This window comes from Camponotus vicinus, unplaced genomic scaffold (genome assembly GCF_025532165.1).
Source record: "Camponotus vicinus isolate PSW18456_S1 unplaced genomic scaffold, iyCamVici1.0 SCAF_3, whole genome shotgun sequence".
Taxonomy (NCBI): Eukaryota; Metazoa; Arthropoda; class Insecta; order Hymenoptera; family Formicidae; genus Camponotus; species Camponotus vicinus.
In genome coordinates this window covers 1599458-1618670 of record NW_028141967.1, presented here as the reverse complement: position 1 = coordinate 1618670, position 19213 = coordinate 1599458, and the positions used below count along the sequence as shown (strand labels likewise).

The 19213-nt window shown below is 38.2% G+C and overlaps 1 protein-coding gene across 9 annotated transcripts in view; it reads left to right on the top strand.

Moving 5' to 3' along the window:
• The window catches only part of Ush (Zinc finger protein ush), a 150472-nt gene that overhangs the window by 94679 nt on the left and 36580 nt on the right, over positions 1 to 19213 (top strand). For 2 of the 9 annotated variants that reach the window (XM_083092904.1, XM_083092905.1), the window contains exons 2-3: positions 286 to 534; positions 1510 to 1858. The exons of the other annotated variants lie outside the window; for them this stretch is intronic. In XM_083092904.1, coding sequence (XP_082949030.1) covers positions 1786 to 1858 — 73 coding nt within the window. In that variant the 5' untranslated portion in view covers positions 286 to 534; positions 1510 to 1785. The remainder of the gene's footprint in view (positions 1 to 285; positions 535 to 1509; positions 1859 to 19213) is intronic. 9 annotated transcript variants of the gene reach the window in all.

Genomic DNA, 19213 nt, shown 5'->3' with positions numbered 1-19213 from the left:
TATTATTAAAATTAAATTCTAATTATATATTTAATTATTAAATATAATTATTGATTATTAATTATTAATTAATTAATTATTAAAATTTATTAAATATAATTAATTATTAATTAATAATTATTATTTATATAATTATATATATATAATAATATTATATATATAATTATTAATTAATTATTAATTATTAAAATTATTAAATATAATTATTATTAAAAGTTAGTATTAAAAAAATATTTCATAAATTATACGTAATGCATAAAAGATATTATAATTTGACTTGTGAAGAATGCGACCAAAGTGTGTCGCGGAACGAGAGGCTCGTGAGATGGAGTAGGGAATTTCGAAACGAGATAAAGTATTAACAACTCGCGCGCGCGTGTACGTAAAATCGCATAATTAAGAGCGGCAAAACCGCTCGAGCTCTGCACGCGTCAATTAAAACTTGCACGTGGAGGTCCTCTAGCACTTGCGGCGAAGCAAGTTATAATTAATCCAGGACGCTCCCATCAAAAACGCACGCACGGAAAAGCGAAGGTAAAACTATAGCGCGTTTACCGCCGTGAAAAATATTAATTACACTCTCCAATTGGAAAATTTTCAATCTCATTTTTTCATCTCTTTTCTATAATTTTTCTATAATTTTTATATAATTTTTTTCGAAACACATTTACCTTTTCAGAAGAATTCTTAAATGAACAATCTTGGAATTCGAGATTCGATCTTCTGAAAATACTTGTATTATCTAATTTTTCTCGGGATAAATTTTATATTTATGTCGCGTAGAATCGATGCATTTCCAGGCCTCGTAGATGCGACGCACAGATGCGCGCGAATACGATCGATAAGATGATGATTGATAAGGTTATACCGGCGCGGCTTATCGGGCAACGTGCGTGATAAGATCTCGGCTCTCTTGTGTACAAAGTGAGATAGAGAAAGAGATCGATAAATAGATGGGTAGATAGGGCAGATAATTCGCCTCGAGTCCTCGCCTTCAATTCCGCTCGCGCGATTCGGCGATACAGGAGAATATATTTTAATCAAACCGATCGAGCGGTTTCGATCGCGGAGCATTTCTTTTTCGGGCTGATTGTTCACGTCGCGATACCAACGTGTCAACGCGTTAACGATATATCGGAATCCGCGGAAAATCGTGACGAGCGTGTCCCCGACGAACGCGATTATCGGCCCAGCTGTTCGCGGCAAGTCGACGATTTAGTAGCTCGCACGTATTCGATATTGTCGATTCAATTTGCAATTTTTTTCGACTCGCGAACAACAGTGCACACATTTGTAGATTATGAGAAAATCGATCTTTTTCTTTTTGAATTAAGAAGGATTGAAAAGAGGAAGCTTGCTAGATTTTTCGTGCCAAAATTATTTGAAAGTATAAGATTAAATTTCGACGAGAGATGATTCTTTCAGCTTGCTCGATCTTTGCTGCATAATTGAATTTATGCATTTTAAATTCATATTTTTATATAATATCGTAAGATTGTAAAAATTCAGAGAGAGGGAGAGAGAATATTATTTAAAAAAAAAAAAAGAAAAATGAAGGAAAACAATTCAAGATACAGTGTATAAGTGAAAATTACATGTGATTGTCCAAAACTGTCTCATACGTTTCAATTTGCGTGCATTTAATCTGATTTCATTGTGACTAAATTTGACAAGATTCACCGTTGTGTGTTTGGAAATATAATATGCGAACCGTGTCGGGAAATGCAATAAATGCGGGGATGTCGGATGCCTTTATACTTTGAGGATTTATTTCCTTAACGCAACATGAGCATACTTTTGTGGCGTCAACGCAGGGCGAGTCAGGTGCGGGCTGAAACTGCTGCCATTTCTTTGTCGAGTAAGTAGCTCAGCTTCCTAAATCCCACTATTTTAAATCAAATTATATTGATATAATTAAACTTCAATAGAGAATTATTATATAATTTTATCTTTAGCATATTTTAATGATTTAGTTTCCGGATAAAAATTATATTATCTTTGGAGTTTTACCGACTTAATAGAAAGCTGAATAATTATTATATAATTATTAATTATAATATTAATAATAATATTGTAACCACAGAGATTAATTATATTAATAGCACATATTAAACACAAATCCGGAGTATTTTGATTCCGAAATATCAGTTTCGATTCCATTATATAAATAGAAGATGTGCCACGTAAAGAAAATAGAAAAAAATACATTTTGCTTATCGAAATAAATTTTATAACATTTTTAATATTTTTATATAGAGATAATTTTTTCCTCGCGATTTTTTCTACGGGGATCGAAAATTTGTCTCTTTCTGTCTCTCCTTCTCTCTTTCTCCCTCTTCAGGAGAGAAGCAAGAAAGAAAGGGTTTCGATGAACGCGAGTCGCGGCCTCGCTAGAGCGCTAATGGGAGGAGTTCATTAAGATCGCACGATTAAAGCGCCTTATCGCGGCTAACCGAGACTCGTTACTTTTGCGTGACGTCACTTCCTCTCCCCCTCTCTCTCTTTCCCTCTCCCTTTCATTCCTCCGAATCGTTCTTTTTGATTTTTTGCCAGGCGCGTGCTTTGTTCTTCGAATTTCCGTGCTGTGGATTTCATTCTTTTCCGATGAGTCGGTCACGACGAAAGAATTCTGTGACAGAATATATTGGGAGGAATTTTTAGAGATATGGGATATCTCTTGTATAGAGTGTTTCATGATCTATGCGTGAAATTTGAATGAATAATTCTTCGGTCGATTTTTCTTCAGCGAAAATCTTATGGAAGCTGTGGATTAAAATTCTTGAATATATTAAATATTAAAGTTTCAAATCATTTTCGTCTAATTAATCGATTAAAAAGCCACGTATGAAAAACAAACACGCGCTGTTCTCGAAATATATCATTCCGCAAAAAATTTCGGCGAACGACTTAAAATATACACAGATTTATATCTATAAAATTATATATAGATCTTAATAAACTCCTTATGATCGAGAGAGTGATGTGAGTAGCAACTTTATTGGGATCGTGATAGCATCTCGAGGACATTTCCGTTATCGATAAAATCGCGCGATAGAGCGTGATAATCAACCAGACGATGATTAGCGAGAAGGGCAAGATAGTCGTAGATCATATCGCGTGATCATTGATCGATCATCAAATCGATTGATAGATCGTGATGATCGATATCTTCGGAGTCATCACTCTCCATCTTTTTCTCTTTCTCCTCGGATGAACTTGCTTCTCGCTCGCTCGTGATTATCGATCGCCTGCAAAGCCAATTTGATGCAAACAAAGATGTCTAGAATCTCTAACAATAATAAAGACCTTCTTGATGATAACATTGACATCTCTGCAATACTTGTATTTCTCTCAATCTTTTAAAATATTTTTCGAGAATTCAGAAGAAATGGAATATGAATGTGAAATTGTTTTCGCGAATTAATTTTCTATGGCTAAAAAAGATGGCGTTTTGTAAAATAAAAACGCTACTCAAATTTTATAAAAATTGTACTTTAAGTTGGAAGTATTTTTGAAAATTATTTAATCTAGAAAGAAAAAGATTAATAAAATAGTTGAAAATTATTTAGATTGCATTCTTAAGAATATTAAATCATTTAAAAAGAATTTTAAATAATTGAAAAAATTGAAAATTTTTGTCTGTCAGGAGCTATTTTTTTTCAATTGTTGCATCGCTACTCGATAATTCTTCAATTATCGAGAAACGGGTATCGAGACTCTTGTTTGCCCGCGAGGAATTTACTCGCATGATCCCAGATATCTTAATTAATTCTCCGGCCCGACAGAATCGCGACGACTCTCAATCCGTCCATCCCGAGCCCTTCTCCTTCCGCTCGCTCCACGATTTCATAAATAAAGATACAAACGGGATTACGCGAATATAAACCCACTGCGAGTAGTGAGGGAGCCCGTGGCGGTTTCTCGGTGCCCCTTTCCGCCCCCGTGTAATCTCGATGGCAACGAGAGGCACGAAAGACGGGGAAGAAACGATCGTGTGTATACGTGATGCGGCCAACACACATGTAACGCACGATGGAGATTGTCCGATCGATCCATCGATGGTTACATACGTCCATCGGTAACACGCCTCTGCCGATCCCGCCTCGTGGCTCGTGAGTCTCGTAAGGGTTCGAAGGACGAAAGGAAGGGAGAGAGAGAGAGAGAGAGAGAGAGAGCCCGAGGGCCCCTCGTTGCACAATTATCTCATTTGCCGATCGGACCCTCCCACGTGTTAATTTGCTTGTTGGTTAACCCGCCGTTCCTCCTTACCTTATCGTTTATTTCGTTCTCTCGACTTTCGTGGAACCCCCGTGCGCTTCCTCCTTTTTTCCAAAGGTTTGCTCTCCTTCCTTCCAATCGCATCGCCGATCGCTCCAAAATGAATTCGACCAGGATCGTTGATCGATGATCGCTATAAATTACCCTTTACACGCTAGATAAAAGAATTGCATATTCCATACGCACGTTGATTCGGCGAGAAGTGACTCGGGTGTTCTCTCCTCAGATACCCAAGAGATCGAGACGAGTAGAAGGGAAGGAGAGATGGGGGAGGGGACGGCGGGGGACAAGAGGAGGAAAAAAAGCAGGTCGGGGTAAAAAGAGCGGAAATAAAAACGACGGGAGACCGATAAGGCCGGCCGATAGAACGAACGGGGCCAAACATTCTTCGCCGCGTAAGGCCCCACCGATAAGATCCCGTATCTGCCTGAGAAACCATGCTTTTTATGCTCTCGACCGACTCGCTCTCTCTCTCTTTCTCTTCGGTTCTCTCTCTCCTCGTCGAGGGAGACGGACTTATGTTCTATTCGCGCAGATCCGACGAGAACGGAGCGGGTTCCGTACCGCCCGTTGTAAGCCCCGGCTGCCCCCCTTCCTCCCTCTTCCTCTCTCTCTCTCTCTCCCCCCTCCTCGCAGATAGAGATAGCTATTTTTAATGAATGTTCCTTCGAGAGCTTATGCGCGCAGCTATCCGATAGCCGAGAGCGCGACTATCTACCGGCGGTGTATTTTTAATATCGGGAACGACCGCGGACTCGAGGGGGTCCGACGGGGGCCCGGCAGATAAGTCCCTCTCTAGTCGCGAGATACCCCGGCGGATCCATGGCTGCCGCCATGGCTGTCCGTCTATCTCCTTTCCATCCATTTTTATCCACCTGCACGTTCTCGTCCCCCCTCCCTCTCGCGTTATGTCCCCTTTCGCGGGACCCTGTTGGATAGCGCGATCGTGATCTATTCGCGGTTCATGGATCGCGCGGAGTACGTTTCACCGTTGGTGACGAGAAAGATCGAGAAATCGAATAATTACGAATGAGCCGAGAGATCGAAAGGAAGGAGAAAGGAATCTCGAGAATGAAAGATTAATATATTTTACTCGATCCAATAAAATTATATTTTTGAATATCGAAACATTTTAAAATTAGGAGCCAAGTTTTTTAAGACAAAATATTAATAAATGCTTAAATGTTTATATATTTTAATTGAATTTAATATTGAATAATTAGTTTAATGATTAATGTAATTATTGACCGAATACATTCGAATTCTTTATTTATAAATTATTTATAAAACGAAATAAAATTGAGAAAACTCTTGTTGGATTTATAATTTTTTTTCTTATGAAAAATGACAAATAAAAAATTAATTTATAAATAATAATCAGGAAATTTTTCATAATTGAATATCGATATTAAAGATTCTATTCCAAGTATGACGTTTATTATTATTCTATGAGACAATTAAAATTTTTATTTAATTAATATTAGTAAATTTAATTCAATAATTAAAGGAGAAAAATTGTCAAACTCGGATTCTTACAAAAAGTTGAAATCTGTCAATTAAAAGAATGAAATTATAAAAGACTAAAGAGAAATGGTTACTTTAGATATCAGAGCTTTTCCGTCACGAGAGATTGAAAAGTGGAAAGTCAATTAAAAGAGTGAGTTTCTCGAGATGTCGGAAAGATTTTGCAACTTTGCAATTCACAAATAATTTCCAATGTAATCAATTATTGTTATTCTCATTATTAAATTATTTTTAATATGTAGGATAAATATAACAATATATAATAATAACTTTATTATTAGATTTATAAAAGAAGGAGGATAGGAAATGTAAAGACGAATAGCCAGACGGAAGGATCGGGCAAAGATTTGCGATACGTCGCGTCGCTCTATGACGTAATTGAAATTTCACGTTAAATTCCTGCGAGGCAATGATGATCCTGTCCTGTCGATAGCCGCGAGAGAAAGAGAGAATCTCTCGCGCGCCCATATCGACGATCTAGAGCCAACAATAATTAGCCGAGGGTCAGGGTTCGTTGCTGACCCGGGTTCTTCGTTGCCGCATCGCATGGGCGGGTTCGCATCGAGAGCGATCCGAGGAGTAAACAAATCATCGGCAGGCCTCCTCGGGAACGAGCGTGCGATCTTCTCTTCTCGCGAGTCCGCTCGTTATGATCCTCCCGATCGGGCCGCGTCATCCGATATCATATCGATAAGGAGCGAGAAAGGATCTTTTGTGGATTCTCTTTAGGATCATATTAAAAATTAATAAATTAATTCCGTTTATGTTTATTTTTCCCAAGATATATTAATTATTAGATTGTATATTTCTTCGTACATTTTATTATTTATATTCTTTTTATAAAAAAATTAATTAAAAGAATTAATTTTCTCTTTAGAATTTTAAGTTTGGCAAAATTTTGAAAAATTAATATATTATTAGGGAAATACAAATAAGTTTCTAATTTTTTTATCTTGTATTTAAGAAAATCGTAAAGAATGTAAAATTTCTTGCAATTTTACATAAAGTTAATTATTTAAATTGAAAAACAAAATTAATAATAATCGAGTGCAATAATAAAAAAACATATTAAAATAAAAATCAAATAATATGGAAGAACGTAATACAAAAATCCACCTGCCGATTTACGAAGCGATATCTCTCGCCCGATCTGTTTTCAAAAACGGCTCTCTCGCTCGAAAAAAGAAGTAGTGGCGAAAATGGGTCCGTTCGGGGTTGGTACATTCCAATTTAGCGGTATGATCGGGGAGAAAGTTTACAGCGGAACGATCGATAAATCGGTTTCCATTGCGCGCTTATCCTCTCCGCACTTGCTGCGCGGCATCGAAGGGCCGGGGGAGAAGGAGCGAGAGAGAAACGGGGGAGGCCCGGCCCCCCGTACGCGGTGCACGTAGGGTGTGGGCCCGATTAACACGTTGTTTGTATAGGGGAATGTATAATAACAGGTTACGCCGTTGGCATAGGTACCCATTTGTATCTGTAGGAGGGCATCTCGGGTTCCCATCCGCCGCGTGTACTGACACGAAGGGGGGCCTCGGGAGGTAGATACGACTATGGCGAGCGAGAACGAGAGACCGGCGGGAGACAGAGAGGATCGTATGGGAAAGGCGAGGAAGCAGAGGGAGATAAACGAGGGTAAGCAATGAGGGAACGCGCGAGAGAGGGCCTGAAAGAGAGGGGACCAGCAGAAGAAGCAGAGGGGCAGGTTTACTCGAGCTGATAAAGTAACATAATGTGTGCGAATGAGAATGAGAAAGATGTCATTATTTAGAGAAATGGATAGAGTGTAAAATACAGGATATCTAAAAAATTACATTGAATTTTTTTTAATTTTTGAATTTCAGGCTGTCTTTATTCACGTAATTTCTGTATGATTTTAAATATTTAACAAATTTTTTAAAATTAGAATTAGAAAAGAATTGGAATTTAAAAAAGTAACATTTTTTGAGAAAAAAATCACATTTTTCAAGCATCAATGTTCCCTACTATTTTCAAAAAGTCTTTAATTGTGCATACTTTTATTTTTAATTAATTGTAAGTTAAATGTCACTTGTTAAAAATATATAAAAATTATTTATTTATGATATACTTTGCAATTATTTTTTAAAAATCGATGTCAAATCAGTTTTCTTCTTTTATAAGAAAGAATTTGTTTTTCAAGACACAATTTTTGCATTGCGACATTTTATATTTATTAAGACAATACATCTTAACACGCGGCTTAACGCGAGAAGGGAGAGGAAGAGGAAAGGTTGCGGTGTGAGGGGAGATGAACCGTGGATGCAGTTCGTATCTGCATTGCATCGCAACGAGCTCTCTTCGTGGTCCGGTCTCTCTCAATGCACCTGGTGTACATCGCGTCTCGATCTCGATGCAGCCCCGGGCTGATCCTCGCTTGGCTCCCTCTCGTCTTCTCCCTTCCTCCGTCGCCTCGCATCTCGTCCCCTCGTCGGGTGGGACGAGTTGAAACGCCCTGAAAATCCACTGTGAATCGCTTGGAATCGATCCGGGACGCGCGATCCGGACTCGAATGTGTACGGGGTGTGGCAGAATCATCAGATTCCGTCATTCGAGGACCTTTGATTAGTTTTTTTCAGTCCTTTACAGTGATATCCGGTCGAGAGTGAAAAATTTGTGTAAATTTTTATGTTACAAATAATTAGAAATTATATTGCTGCAAAATTTTAAAAAATTGCTGTTAAATATACTTAATTTAAATATGAATTAAATGTTTGTATCGATAATCTCATAATATTTAAAATAAGAAATTTCCATAAAATTTTAAATTTTTCTGAAGCATGTCTGAAAAACAAACTTATCTACATCCTGGAAGCTTGATTGATCAAATAATTTTATATCTTTGATTATTTATATTTTTCATTGTGTCTAGACATTTTTATCGAAAAAAAACTGTACTGTGATTTTCGATCGAAAGAGGAGCGTGATAGTTGCGGGACACCCTGTGCACGAATCTCTCGGGGCTTCACTGGACGCAGAGCCGGTCTCGTAACTTACGGGATGTGTACTGATTGTCCGGCGAATGTTGGCCCACCGTGGTAACTGCACTTCCAAACGATATAAGTTGCAAAATACGTGTCGTGTCTCGCAAAAGAATCATTAAATTTTCATTAAGAAAGATTCTTCAGTGATTGCGTGCCAAGATGCATCACGCCGATTAGCATCCTGATTCTCGAGACATTTAAAACTTCTTATTATCGATTTATAATTACGCAAAATAATTAAGATCGTTCTAAGAAATATTTTAACATAAATATTAATTTAATAATACATCTAGAATTAATTATTATTAATTTTTATTTAATTAATTATTATTAATTTTTTATGCCTCTCAATTTTAAATTTTTCATTAATTATAAAAATGGAGATTTCTTAATCTGAACATGTATCTAAACAAGAAATTTTATTTTAATTAAAGCAGAGAAATAATAGGAAGGAAATATTCACGTGAAAATTCTAACACAAAACGGTCAACATTCGCCGGAAGCTCGAATTACCAGTGCACTGTCGCAGGTAGGGGAGAAGGAAAGGGGAGCGGTTACGTCAGGGGGAGGAAAATTCATTTCTCTCCCTCCTCTCCCCTCATGGCGCTATCGAGGCCGGTGCGATGCTCGGTTCCCACCGGGAAAGAAATCCATCGCGATCAGAAAACTGGCACCGCCGAACGACGATATACATCCCTTTCGCCCGCGCCATCCCCCTCGCGAATTCCTCGGAATTCCGCGGCTGGTGACTGGCGGTGGCGACCGCGTGCGCTTCGCGATAAGCCGACCCGCCACCACCACCACTACCATCACCATCACAGCGCAACCAACCCCCTTACGAATACATCGTCGCCATCGTCGAGGCCCAGAAACTTTCGGTGATACGAGCGAGAGGAAGGGGGAAGTGTATCAAGTACGGACACAAGCCCTCCTTGTCCCCTCCACGGTAGGAATGCTAGAGTATTTATTATAGATAATCCACAACATTGATATTCAGATTCCAGATTCTAGATTCCGGATTCTATACACGATGTCGCGGAAATATTTTCTGCCAAAGCCCCCTCGTATATTATAATTCTTGATATCGATATAATTCGCGTGCAGTCTATTGTATTTAAGAATTAGGTATCATATATTGTTTGTTGCGCGAATATCGTGGACTCGAAGGCTCTAGGAAAAAGCGTAGGGCTCCGGGAACATGAAATATACTGCGCTATCTGTTCATCTGTTCGCCGACGCTTCGGAAAAAGATACGGAAGCGGCGACGACGACGACGCGGCGAGATGTGTCGAAGGTATACAACGGCGAAGATACCGTTGCCGGGCCATTACCCCTTTACTTTATATAAGACGAGCGTTCGCGACGCGTCGCGCCGCGCACTTTGTCAACTTTGCGTATCAATCAAGCGAGAGAAAGAGAGACGGAGAGCGGGCGCTCGTAATGCACGATGCGGGACACGGGACGATAAGGGACATCGATGCATGAAGGCGGAGAAAGCGATGAGCCGTAGAGTTCGCAGATAAATGCCGTGCTCCTCGCATCATTTTTTGACACCTGGTACAGGGGCTGCCTTAATATCGCGCCGCATACAGAGGCCGATAAATCTCGCGTGGAAATTGCACGTGAAAGCGCAAATCGAGCATGCATTTAAACAGAATTCTCTCCTCTACAAGTATAATAGTCATTTTATTTTAATTTTTTATACGGAAAATGATTACATTGATGGGCAGACAAGGAGAAGGAATATAATTTTTTATGCAATATTTCACTCCAATTTATTATGATAAATTTATTATAATAAATTTAAGATACTTTTGTTTCTTAATTTACTAATTATGTTTTTAGTTAAAAAAGATTTATCGTATAATTTAGTTAATAATTTTGTATATATTAATATAAAATAATTTCCAATAATGTCATCCACACAATATCACTGTTTTCATTTTGTTTTTACTTAAATCTAATAAAGAGAAAAAATTACGACGTTCTCTTTACGTCTACGAGACAGCTCTCGCTTTGATTAATAATGAAATTTTTAATTAAATACAAAAGAAGCCTATCGTATAATTCGTTTATAACGTATGACACAAAATTGTACAAATCTTGTATTAAATTGAATAAAAAATAACTTTTGCTGATCTGGCCAGTGGCAGAGCAATTTTCTTTGAGCTTTTCTAAATTCGATAAAAAAAAATATGCATACATATGAAAGAAACTGGAGCAATATTGGCGACGTCTCCATGAGACAGCTCTCGTTTTTATTAATAATCAGGGGACGGGATCTCTCTCGGCCGTCGATCATCCCTCGTAATTTGACGGCTGTCGGATACTTTCGTAACGAAAATTGTTGGAAATGCATTTCCAACGCGACGCGTCGGGTATCTCGCGCAGCTTGATATGTCCCAGCATCCCCGGTGGAGGGACTGGCTTATCACCTGGTACGGAGTCAAAATCTTCCCCCGCGAATGAGCATCCCTCTCGGCTATAGATCAAGCGGCAATAGATAGATCTCCGTGTTGCCACCCTGATTGCGCTTTTCCTCAATGGTGTGTCGTCGTCGTCGTCGTCGTCGACATCAGCGGGAAATCTGTGCGTTTATGAAACGATCCTCCGCCAACTTGTTCCGAATCGCACAAGCGGTACCTCGTAATCGATACACAGCAGCGTTATCAAAATAAATTGTCACAAAATGAGAAAGAAAAATATAAATAGACTATCTAATAAAATAAAATCGAGATAAAAATATAAAAGCTGAAATAAAAAGATAAAACGCAACAAAATAGAAATTAAAGTAATAAATTGCTAATTGATCAGAATTAATATATTTTAATTGTCGAAGAAATTATAGATAATGAAAAATTAATTAAATTTCAATTCATGTATCTAGCGAAAATTATTCATAATTATTGATAAAATATTTTATACGATTTTATAATTAAAAAGATAATAACAATTACACCAAAATAAGTTTACATCGTCACATTTCATACAAAAAAGCAATATATTTATGTAACTAGAGTATCAAAGAAAAAGGAGAACATGCCGTAATGTAGAGTAGTAAAATACGTTGGCGAGTTCTCCCGGTAAGAAGGTCCTTGCGATTGCAAGGAGAGGTCCTTGGCCATAATAAGCGGTAGCCGTTAAATACGATCTTCGCATTAGAACACGAAGTAGAGGCGATAAGTTGTCGATAACTCGGGGAAAGGAATGGTCGGCGCGGTTGTCTGCGCGAGAGAAATCTCGCCCGGTTAACTTACGGCTCGATGAAAAGCTCGTTGTGGCCGGAATGGAAGAAAGAACTCGCCAGCACAATTTATGCCAAATTGCAGGAAAATTGTAAAACTGCACTGCTGCCTACGTTTGTAACGGTTGTAAGGACTATTTATCGTTCGATTCCCCGGTTGGTTTAGACGAAATGATGGAGCAATTATTTCTCACAGATAAGAGTGCATTTGTAATGAGCGGAAGAGTTTGATATATAAGAATATTTTTATATTTTCGATCCTTAAATGTGATAATTTTTTTAAGTATGACATTATTAAATGAATTATTTTATTACGAAATTAAATATGTACAATAACAAAATTTTATTTATTGTAATTATTGCAATATTAAGTTAGATTTGTTATCACAAAAATTTGACTCGACTTTTTATCAAATTATATTTAATTGATATAATATAAATGTCAATTTATTTTTAATAATTATAAATTTTCTATTCTTGCCTATCGTTAAATCAAATAAATGCAATATTATTCTCTGTTGGTTTAAAATCGCTGAACATAAATCGCGCAATTTTTTATTCATTATTTCCATTGCATGAGATATTCACATTGATCGCCACAAGAATCGCGGACTCACGGGAGGTCTTGAAACGATTAAAATTGTGGATAACACCTCAAGGACAATCGCACGTCGACATGAGAGGACAACTCGCGGCGATAGCTCGTCGATAACTCTTTCCAGGAGGAGAGAATGGGCCTCTCGGAGAAAACGGCCGTTAACTAACGACTCGATGAAAAGCTCGTCGTCCCCGAGATAGGGACAGATATTAGGGACGAGGAAAGCCATCCCTAACGTGTAGGGTACGTCGCTAAATTCTCCGCCTGATCGCTAAGAAATTACTTGGAAATATACGAGTCGCGAATGTTCTCCATTATCACCCCTTGACTGCTATTATCGGGATTGCCAACACGAGATATAGAATTCGGAAATTTTCCCACTTTTGCGTTTAATAAATCCCCCGAAGAAAAAAATTCTGCGAATGTACAGCGAGATTAATTTTATATTCGATCAACAAATTTAGTAATGGGAAAGAGAAAACGGAAATGTACGTATTTATTCGGTGCATCCAATGCCTGTTATCCGGTAGTTAGAAAGTAACCCCTGGCTCGACCATTAACGAGAATGCGAAAGAGTGTCGAAGGGGGTGAAACGACGGCGGTAACTTTAAGCCGGGCCAGGCCAGAAAACTATGGACGACGACACGCCGCTTCCCGTTAGTTAGATCGATAACGCTAACTCATTACGTATGTACGGTCGCGACTGGTGCACATGATGTGTTTATTTTATTAAGATTTTTATTGGTCCAATTATGAGCACAAGCTGTAAAGACATCCAGTTAATTTAATATTTATAATATATAAAAGTAATTTGTAAATATATATATTTTATTTTATATTTATGAGAATAATACAATTTAAAAAAGCAATTTATAAATTGATAGATGCATTTGTTTTTTTTAATAAAAATTAAATGAATATCATGAAATATAAGATAAGTGTAAAATAAAACGTATAATGGGAAAAATAATGTATTTTTTGAGTAAGAAGAAAGAAGAAAATGTGATAAATAATGATTATAATTATAATTAATATAATAATCATATCTCTCAGATTTTTCAACATTTAACATTTTTGACTTTTCTCCTTATATATTTTATATTTTTGTATATGTATATATATTTCATGTATATATATTTCAACACTAATATTTAATTTCTATAAAAGAAATACATAAATGCATCTTCTAATTTATAAATTGTTTCTTAAATAACTACTATTTATTCCTCAAATTTTATACTCTGTTTATCTAAAATGCTCAATTATATTATCACAATTATACAAACGTAAGTGAATTCAACGTGCCTTGCCGAAATTTTCCTACATGATGACAAACGCCGATAACTCTCGCCACCCCTTCACGACGACCCCCGTTTGCATGTATAAATCGCGAGAAAACATCGCCGCTGCCGCGCCATTAAGCGTCCTTACATCCTTGCGCAGCGCCGGGTCGGGTATACCGGGTGGAAAAATTGAAGTGAGCAGCTCATTACGGGTAATCAATAACCGATACATTATCGGCGAGCGCCGAGGGAGGGGAAACGGAGAGAAACGCGCGAGGGGATGAAGGGGAGCGGGTTGGAAAGCGACGCCGCCATCGGCGCAGAGGGCCGCAGCTCATCTCCGTGCCGCGGAAAGAGGGTGGTGAGAGAGGAGGCGGGGGAGGAACGGTCGAGGGAAGAGAAGGGGTGGGAAGGGGTTCCGATTTACACAAGTATATTGAATTTATTGAGATGAGCCTAGGGATAGCGGCCAGGAGGATATTAGCTGCCTACCAACCGCCCCGACGTTTCATACCGTCCTCTCTCGCGCGCGCCACCCCCTCCCTTCCTCCGTTCGCTCTCGCGCCCCCTTCCCGTCGTCGTCCTCTCTCGCATTTATTAAGATCGCGAGGTTGATTTATGCCGCCCGATAGAGCGACGAAAAGAAGGGAGGAAGGGAGATTCTGAATGCGAATTCGGGCGAGTCTAATATCGACTCGCGCGCTCGTAGATTATCGTAAGTTAAGGCATATCGGGTATAAATTGCGATAAATAAATTGGCAGTCTTCTCGAAATGGAATCCCCATGTTGAGTTTTATGATATGCAAAATAAAATTTGTTGTTTGCGATTTGACAAACTAAATGTAGAGTATCGAAAAATATGTACAATCTTTATTTTAAATAGGCAGATGAGTAATTTAAATTATAAAATTTTAATATTCTTTCTAATATATTTAATATTTAATTTTTTTCTCAACATATATACTTATTTTTATCACTCTAATTCACAAAATATTTTTGAAATTTTTAAAACTGAAGGATTTTTGGACTATATATATAAAATTTTTAACTTTTGTTATATTTAATTATATACGTCCCAAGTTTAATTTCTAAAAATATTTGTTAAATAAAGAATGATTGTTTAAGATTAAATTTTGAAGCTAAGATCGTACTTGGTGTTATATTTTTTCCGACGACAATCGACTTTCGAAAATAACATCTCCGAATGGCGATGTTCTTTGCAGGATTAATGCTTCGTTCTCGCGTAATCTCTCGCTCTTATCGTCGTAATTTTATCAGTGTGCCTCGCGAAGCAAGAGAGAAGTCGTGTGCGCGCTTCCCAAAATCTTCTCTTCCCCCGCGGATCCTCCCCTGGGAGATCCTTCGCGGCTGAAGGGTCCTGCGGATTCTGCGGCTCGACGAGAGGAGAGCGGTCCTTATCTTCGGCGGCCAGCCAACGTTCTACAACTTAACCCTTCCAAGGCACCACGCTCGGTACAGAGATTACCTTTGCTATCCCCCTACCCTCTTTCTCCGTCATCTACCATCCTTCAGCATCTCGATGGATTTCTCTACCGGATCTTTCCTACAGATTCTAGTATATACATACGCTAATCCTATGGAACGTACCCTCGATGCTTATCGATAGAATCTCATTATCAAAGCTTAATGTTATAAATGGACAATGTTAGTAATGATAATTCTTTTTTGAATGATATAAATTTAATCATAATCATTTTTAATCAAATCATAAATTTTTATCTCGAAATATAATTTATTTTAATTCTAATTTCTCTTCTTTTAAGCAGTAATAATATATTTTTAAGCAAATAACATATGTTATATAGTATTACACAATTAAAAAATGCAAGGATTTTTTATCGTTTCAAAAAGTGTTTATCATTAAAAGTGGATTAAATATTAATCGAGAGTAACATTTAAATTTCAACGAATTATTTCTCTTTGTGAGATGGAAAAACATCTGATTGTGAGTGGATCTCCGATAGTTTCACTGGGTATCGCCGTGCAAGAAGAGGGTGGAAATTCGGACCCGGAGGTGGTATTTAGATATTTTAATGACCGCGCTGATAACAAGACACGACGGCGGGCCGCGATAAAGACGACGACGCCCCCGACGTCGAGAACGCGATGCTGCGCGCCGCTGATAACGGAAACTCGCTCCCACTCGTTGTTTACGTATACCCGGTGTAATGTAAGGTTGCACCCTCTTACGTACCGTTGTATGTAGGTGTGTGTAGGTGTGCGTACGCGATTATTGGCCATCGATAGCGACGATTCCCGGCGACGCGATGTTCCGGAAAACGATATTTTCTATAGCGTTGATGCTCACTATATTTTCGCACGTAGTGTTATCTCGTTGAATTGATAAGATTTTGATCTGGTTTAACAATAGCTCTTGTAGAATATTATTAACTATAAAATGTTGTTATTGAAAAAGAGTAAGAGAGAGAAACATAGAGTAATGAATTAAAAGGAAGCGATGATTTGCGCGGAAAATAATAAAGTTGCAAGTCACGTGTCATATGTTTGATGAAAAAGGGGAAACGAAGAGAGAAATTAGACAGAAAGAAAGAATAAAGCCACTGAATAATAACTTTGATAGCCATTTTAATTATCTGTTAAATGATTGCTAATGTCATCATATATGTTTAGGCACACAAAATTTTCGCTACACTCTTATACTACTTATTTAGAACCCATTCACACAATTCGAAAATAAGAAATTAAATTTTTAGATTAAAGGAGAGCTAAGATATAATTATTTAATTATAAATAAAAATGGTATAACAATTTTTTTAATTTCCTAACTTTACGAAGAAATGGAGGGACAATTAAAAATACTTTTTTAATTCGAAGAATTAATTGCATTTGTTAATTTTACGAATATTTTCATGGACTTAGATTATAAAATTATTATTATTTTTTTTTATAAAAAAGTAGATCTTTTTAGTTCAAGGAATTATTGAACTCATATGATGCATTTCTCGTGACATTTGCATAATTAATTATCTTGTCTCATTAATCTCGAAAGTTGCATAATGTGTGTCCTTATTATCGTGCAATTCTCCGAAGATCTGGATGCGTGACTCCTTTTCGCTATCCATACGCACAGTTAAAGGTTAATTGAGGATCTCGCGCGTGCCGAAAGTATCTCAGCCAGGGGGAGGGGTGGAAAGGACATTAGCATACGGGGGACGCTGATTTATAATTATAGGGGTACGTGTCGGATTCCGGACACGCAACACAAATATCGCCATCCACTCGGAAAGAGAATCGCACGCGCGAGCACTGATTAACATATCTTGCTACGGGGCCCCAGACACGTTGCCGCGATCGCGCTTCGTTAAGCGTGCGCTGGTCATGTTCGGGTCCCAGCGTGGGTGTGGGTGTGTGCATCCCCTCGCGGGGGAACCTCTCGATCCATGTGTGTTTAGTTGGCCGAGACCGTCATCGGTAATCGAAGAAGATGCGATCTTTACTTTAACGTCGCCACCTCAAAAATGTCTGCATATATAATGTGTGTGTTGTAGGTCACAGACGGAGAAATGTACGGGATGTTTCGTAAAATTTCTGTTAAACTGTAGAATGCATTGTTTCATGTTACTCTTGAAAAAATAGAAATTATCTTGATTTTACAAATCGAGATTTAAAATGAAGAACACTTTTTTCTCACAGCAAATGTCATCTTGATTTTAAAAAGTTACAATTATGAGTAAAGACGCGATACTTTTTTATACCGTTGACAGCCGATTCCTTGTATAAATCAAATCCACGAATCGAGCAGTCTTTTAAGGACCTCACGTATCTATGAGATTATGAGTCGGAGGGCAGGAGAAGGAGAAGGGGGAAAAGATGATAGGGAGAAAAAGGACGGAGGGCGATGAGAGAAAGGGATCTCGAGAGCGTGGGAGGACAGGAAGAGCGAGATGGTATCGATGCCATATTAGAGGAAGTTATAAATCGCTACGAATCTAAAATTGATCTTTTCTGCAGCAGTTCGAGAGGACGAGAGGTGTCCTCGCGCGCGCGCATTCATCTACATACGATCTCTCATACTCTTCCCCCGTGCTGGAGGATAGATATCGCGGGGGTGGCGGCGGACCGGGAGCACCTATCGAGAGGAACCTTCGCGAGATATATCGATTGCGACGCGTCTGCGAGTTCGAGATAAGCCCGATCCGCATAGCACCGCCTGTCGCAACCCTCTACGGTCCTCTCCCCCCCTCCCCCTCCCGTCATTCGACGATCTCGCGGCACCCCCGCGTAGAAGAGGAGCCTCGAGATATCTTTCGAACACGAGGGAGGAGAACGCCGAAGGGGAACCACGGCGATCCCGACGACGAATCGACCGATGATTAAAACCCGTTGGATTATCGCCGTCTTCCTACCTCCCCGCCCCCACATTGATTGTCCCGCCCGAAGTCCTACATTTCTGTGCTTTAGCGAGTCTTCCGGGTTCTCACTGATACGAGGACTCGATCCATCGATCGATGATCGGCGAGTGAACGAATAAATTTGTACATTTTTGCGGATTTCTTTGTGATCGTATAAAATGATATGTGCAGAATTTAAAGGAATATTATTATTAATTTGTAATTAAAGAATAGTAGCATCATTTTTTTGAGGAAATACAGTCATATGATTTCCTTATGTTTTTATTAGAAACTCAATTTTTAGAAATTTAAAATTGTAGTGTTAAATAAACATATTTTTAATGAAGTTATATTCCAATAACATAATTTCGTTTTATTTATTTATGCAAATAATATTTTAAATCTTGTGGCGTTTTTTTCTGAATTATTTCTTTAAATTATTTACGTGAAATATTTATTATCCACAAAACCGACAATTAACAAGGGGTCATTTGAAATTCGGATAGGCTTATGCGCGCGTAGGAAGGGATGTTACAATTTAATTGGCTCAAAGTAGTCCTTTGAAATCCTAAAAGGTAAAGGGACAACGATAAAAGACAACAGCGGAATTCCGGATTCAATGCTTGCGTCTCGTTCACTAAAAGAAAGATTTAATTGGTCATCGATTGTCGGACAGTACTTGAAAATAAGTACTTTGAGTACTCGAAAGCGGCCAATGTCTCTCGGTGACTTCAATGCCACCCAATGTTCGCCAGAGTTAAATATAAAACGTCTTATAAGTTAGCGGAACAAAATGGGCGGAATCAATTATAATTGATATTTTTATTTGTTGCTCATTTGTTGCTAAAAAGTTGCCAAAGAAAAAAATTTGTTGCTCTGTCATTTTTTTAAAAAAATCATGTTCCGCTAAA